The 5,760-nt window shown below is 44.0% G+C and overlaps 1 protein-coding gene across 1 annotated transcript; it reads right to left on the reverse strand.

The window, feature by feature from the left end:
• Nucleotides 1-1,737: 1,737 nt before the first annotated feature.
• On the reverse strand, nucleotides 1,738-5,188 carry LOC124701077 (acetylserotonin O-methyltransferase 1-like). The gene is made up of 2 exons (XM_047233126.1): nucleotides 4,343-5,188; nucleotides 1,738-2,288 (listed from the first exon to the last, which is right to left on the reverse strand). The coding sequence occupies exons 1-2, from the start codon at nucleotides 5,132-5,134 to the stop codon at nucleotides 1,986-1,988; spliced, it is 1,095 nt and encodes a 364-aa protein (XP_047089082.1). The 5' UTR covers nucleotides 5,135-5,188; the 3' UTR covers nucleotides 1,738-1,985.
• Nucleotides 5,189-5,760: the final 572 nt, after the last annotated feature.

Here is a 5,760-nt window from a genome sequence, read left to right on the forward strand (position 1 = left end):
TTGAGGAAATGCCCAACCCTACGACATCTGAAACAGCTCGGTCCTTTCTTCCTAGTTGCTGCAACAAACTCCTCCTCACTCAAATTCTCCGACTCACCGACAACGTCCTTGGTGGCACACCCGGCCACCGCCAACAGTACATCTTCAGCCCTATGTGCATGAGGCTGTCCTTTCACACTCGCAATGGGCTGCACCGTTGCTGGCATCGGTGGCGCTCTGGCAAGGCCAGGATGGCGCACCACCGCAGCCCCCTGTCCTGCCGGATGTGCTGCAGTATTCTTCGGCACATATTGCAGACATGCCGGCTGTGAGAGCTCCGAGCGGCCGGCCAACTATCGAGCCAAAGCCTCCGCGGCTTCCGACACCATACGCTGCTGTACATCCGTAAGACCAGTGGTGGTGGCAGCATACCTATTCCCAGAACCAGTCCGAATATTTGCAGAATTATTCGAAACAAAACAACGAGGATTATAGTTACCGCTGTATCCAAAATTGCGACGCCCATCACCTCGGTTATTATAGCCTTGGTACACTGCCGATTTCCACCGCCGAAAGTTTGTCTTCCTGGACCAGCGCGGAACACACCATCCCCAAACACGTTGTCCGGGTGATCACCGCCTTGATCCACATCTGTTCCATCACCGGCAGTACCGCTCGGGCCTCCTTCATGGAAGTTGGCACCTCGACCTGCGCCCAAACCATCTTGCCATCCACCGCCACCACGTCCTCCACGTGCACCCCGTCCCCGATTCGGACCACCGCCTCGGTTCACCATGGTGGCAGAAGAGAAACGCGGAACAGCAATGGGTGGGGTGGGGATAGACGACGGCTTGCTCGTAGCCCCGAACCCTAGACGATACGTGACCCCGCGAGCAAATTGCGGGATCCGTAGTCCGGGCCCATACGACCATACGGATCAATGACTGCCGTTGACTTCCGAGGCCCTGAGGCCATACGGCCCAAAGCATCAGAGTTTGAAAAACGTTGTCGTTGCGGTGACCGTTTCCCTGACGACGAAACAGATCTTGCCGGCAGAGATGCACGGCGACGGCGCCAGGCTGAATGCTTTCTCCTTCGACGGAAAACCTGAATCCATTCAGATGCATTGAAAGAATCTAGAAAGAAGGTCGACGGTGGCATTACCGGTGTTGAAATCTTGCATTTTCTTCTAGCATTCGATTCTGCAGAAGAACGTAGCAGGAAAACTCAGGAATAGATGAAACGCATGGCGTACTTTTGACCTTAGGAGTAGCGCCACCTCGCGCTGTCGAATTCTCTTCTGCTCGCGACAGAGGATCGCATACATGGTTGACGGCGACAGAGAACATGCCTCCTCCGCCGGCGTCCTATACGCCAGAACGGTGGAGACATGGTTGACGACAACAGAGAACCCACCTCTGGATCACCCCTGGCCGCCGGTGAGTCTTCATCGGAGTCGTCATCGGGGGAGATCGCCCAGAATCGCCCCTTCATCGCCTCCAACGGGCCCTCCGGAAGTTGCGGTCATATTTACATACTTCAGAACAACCTGAGAGCATCTAGCAATTACTACCGCTGTTTCAGAATAAACTACGTTCTAGGTAGTCTGACACATACGTTTTAGGTAGGCCAACACTCAAGCAGGTACTACATCTGTCTCTAAATCTTCTCTGCCGGGCATAGGAATGTAGCTCGATCTTAGAAGTACCGGGTAACACTTTCGTTGTTGTTGTGGTACGAAATTGCTTCCACAACATAGAACAAGGAGAACAACAGTCATCTATTACAACATGATACATAGTTTCATAAAATACAGTTTACAAATTCCAAACAACTATAATTAACCAATAGCGGTAAAATGACAGCACGTGCATGTTAGGAGGTGGCCATGCTTACGGGAACTGCTTACGGACAATACATAAAATTCATGCACAAATATAAATGAGCATGTCGCAGTTGATGAATGCACAACTTTGTGTTCATCAGTTTTGTAGTTCGTCGAGCTTTCATGGGTATATTTCAATTACAGAATAGGGACCCAGTACTGGCATGATTTTATAATTATCACTGAATCCGGCAGCAGAAAAAATCCTCTTCCACTCACTTTCGTCTCGTTCCACCCCATTAGTGTACATCATGTACATGTTCTGTATGGCTTCCATCTCAGTGATTTTCCTATCGCCGTTAGCTGATCCTCTGACCATATCTATAATTATCACCTTCCCTCCAACATTTCTAGCAGGGATGGCTTCTTTGCAACGTTGAAGTATCTTGACGCAATCGTCATGTCCCCAATCATGCAAAACGTTCTAGAACAAACATGGGTAAAAAATGAAGGAAAACGATAAATAATTAAATTAAGTAGGAGAGTAAAACACTACATTATAAAGTGGTGTGTGTTCAAAACAACTATAATATACGCGTGAAGAAAATACTGACTAGTGATAAAAAATCATTAGCGCGGATATTATTTTAGAAGCGCATAAGCGATGGGTAAATTACATGTATTAAATGTTATTACTGATGTGGACTTGTGGAGTTCATAGTTCCATCAGTGTTGTAACCTACAAGATTTAACCGGCTGAATTCTAAGACCAGATGTGTTAGTGGAGATTAAAATTATTAAGAAAATAGGGACAAACGAACCTATCGTATAAACACTATAACCCTGAATACCCCAAATAACATCTCAAACATCCATATCCACTGTGTAATCTACACACTAACCCACAACATCTCAAACATGCATGTGAAAACAGATTATAATTTAATAGTTTGTTCAAAAAATATTATGATTTAAATATTTAGATCTACAAATATATCTAGACAAACTCACCCTAGCCTTCCGTCCAAGATACTTTTCAAAGTGCGACAAGTGCCGTGACGGAGACACCCATAGGGGTGGCGATTTACTCACATCACACCTCTTGTCGCGTGAGGCGCATTAGAAAGTGATTTTATTTGGCTAAACTGATTAAGTACTCATGTTAAATCCCAAAGTATGTCTGCTCTACTACTTTCATTCCATAAATACCGCGACTTTCTACTTTTACCTAGCTTGACGATTGCATTGACCACAACAAATTGTTGCCATCGACCACAAAAAAGGGTCATACTTTATTTGCAAAAGAAAATATATTTTTATTTATAGATGATTGCAAATAATATTGCTAAGATAAAACCACAAAATCCCAATGGAGCTCGGGCACCCTGGAGCCCATGTTAAAGAAATAAATCTTAATTAAAATTTTAATAATTTCAGGAGAAAATACATAAGTACTTATATATATGTAGAATATATGTATGTGTATTTTTTGTTGAATCATGTGTTAATCTGTAGTTACACAAAAAGTCAAATATGAAGACCAAAATCAAGCTTGAGTTGCATTTTTGTGTATCCATGAAATACACGAAAAGTGACTTTGGCACATGAGCACCAGTTTAAGAAAACATATTTCCTAGATTCTAATAAATTTGAGCTTAAATCTGCACATACATAAAAATCTTCTGAATGTACTGTAAAAATTCCGGAAGAAATATGTTGTATTATGAACTATATAAAAAGACAAATTTCTGACAAAAATTGTCCCCATACACAGCCATAAATTTGTTTTTTTTTCTGTAGCTAAAAATACAACATTTTTTACCAAACTTTCGCACGAGAATTGATGACATATTCATGTATTCATGGAAAAATCTTATGGTTTTTTAAACATAAAAATACAGTTTTCAAATCTTTCAAAAACTAGGAGCACTGGTGCTCATGTGCACCAAATCTTCACTTTGAAATACAACTTATGTTTAGAATCTTCAGATATTTAGCATGGTTTTAAATAGCTGGCTATAGGCTATAGCCGCGCCATCCCAAAACAGATATATCTTGGCTATAGCCTAGCTATAGCCGACTATTTAAAGACTTTGGCACATTTAGGCGAACTATAGCAGTTAGCCACAGCATGCGGGCAAGACAATAACACGGCTATAGCCTAGCGAGGCTATTTAAATTAGAGATATTAATTTAGAGAACCGAAGTACTATAATCTTTTAGATTTTTAAAACATTAAATACCATTTCGATTTTTTTAAACGTCATGCTCATTGGAGCTCAGGTTCCAAGACACCATACTGATCAAATAAAATATATTCCGTCCCTTTCACAGTTTTTGTTGTGGTTTCAGTTCAAATGGAACAGAGAGAGAGAGAGAGCACGTAGGATACTCGTATTCGCAAAAATCGTGTAGAACTGCATTTTGGTTTCTGGACCAATATGATGACCAATATTATGTTTTGAGGGGCTAAGTATGCCATCACTCGTATTCGCAAAAATCATGTACGAAGTATTATGTATTATGATTTATGAATACCTTGAGAACGACAGCATCCGCCGATGGAATAGATTGGAACATGTCACCGGCAATAAATTGCAGATTGTCATGACCGGTGCCGTCGGCTTCCTCGCCGACAATGTGAGGAAGGTCCATCACGGTGCACTTGATGCGCGGGAAAGCAGCTGCGATGATTTTCGTGCCTTCGCCCTTGCCAGCGCCGACATCGACGAGCGAGTTCATGCCGCGGAAGATGCGGCCCTTGTCAAAAATAATGACCTCCAGGAATAGCTGGTTATCAGCAGCCCTGGAGTTGTTCAGGGCGCTGCTGAATTCGGCGTCCTTGCTCCCCATCTCCCACTGGGAGCAGCCATGTGCCAGCTCGAAGAGGGAACCGGCGCCCGCGGGCGCCGCTTCACTCCTGAGCCAGTCGGGCATGCTGAAGAAGGACGAGACTACCAGGGGGTTCGCCAAGAAGGGCACCATAGGGGACAAGTTGCGCCAGCCGACGAGGAAGCGGCACGTCGTGGTTAGCCCGTACAGAACAGCACCGCCGTCTTCCGCGGCGGTGGTGCTGAAGATTCCCGAAACGCTGAGCAGTTCCATCACGCGCTGGAGGTCGGCGAGTTTGGCCGGATGTACCTTGGTGTCGGTGGCGATGTCGGCCAGCGTGGCGGTGCCGCCGCGGCGGTGGATGGCGGTCGGGATGCCCAGATCCACGACGCACTTGAGCGACATGGACTTGACGTAACCCAGAAGATGGTTTTGGAGCTCGGCAAGAGATTGAAGCAACTCCTGTGGGCTCACTTCAACGAGGAGTTTGAGCGTCATGTTTCTAGCTTAGCTAACTTCTCACTGCAAACGTATACGTGGATGTAGGTGTAGTTCTTGGCCCTGCTTTAGAACGCTGCTATGAGAAGGCCTTTTATACAGGACGACCGGAGTAAAAGTAAAATTACTATATTGTCCCTTCTTTAATAGCTCGATATTTTAGGTGAACTAGTGGTTGCCTGGTTGGAGCATCAAATACAGTAGTAATAATTATTAAAAACATCTAGTATACTCGTAAGAGACAACAAATGAACCTATTTTTCGAGACGTTGTATGATCTTAAATAAAAAATCAGAGGAAAAGTGAAATTATACTCGTAATAAATATTAGAAATACTTCCTCCATATCGGTTAATTAGGCTCCTAACGAGGAGTTTTGCGACCAAGGTAGTAATTGTTAGATGGAATGAGAAAAAAAGGAGACGAGACACGCTTAAGACTAATCACGGTGGGTAGATAGTTTAATTTATATTACTTCCTCCGGATCGGTTTAACAGACGCGCACGCAATTTAAGGTAAAGTTTGACCGTTGAATTGGTCAATAAAATATAAATTATATATCTACAAAATGTATACCATTAGATTCATATTTAAACAAGGTTTCCAATGATATAATTTTTGTAACAT

This window comes from Lolium rigidum, chromosome 3, assembly GCF_022539505.1.
Source record: "Lolium rigidum isolate FL_2022 chromosome 3, APGP_CSIRO_Lrig_0.1, whole genome shotgun sequence".
Taxonomy (NCBI): Eukaryota; Viridiplantae; Streptophyta; class Magnoliopsida; order Poales; family Poaceae; genus Lolium; species Lolium rigidum.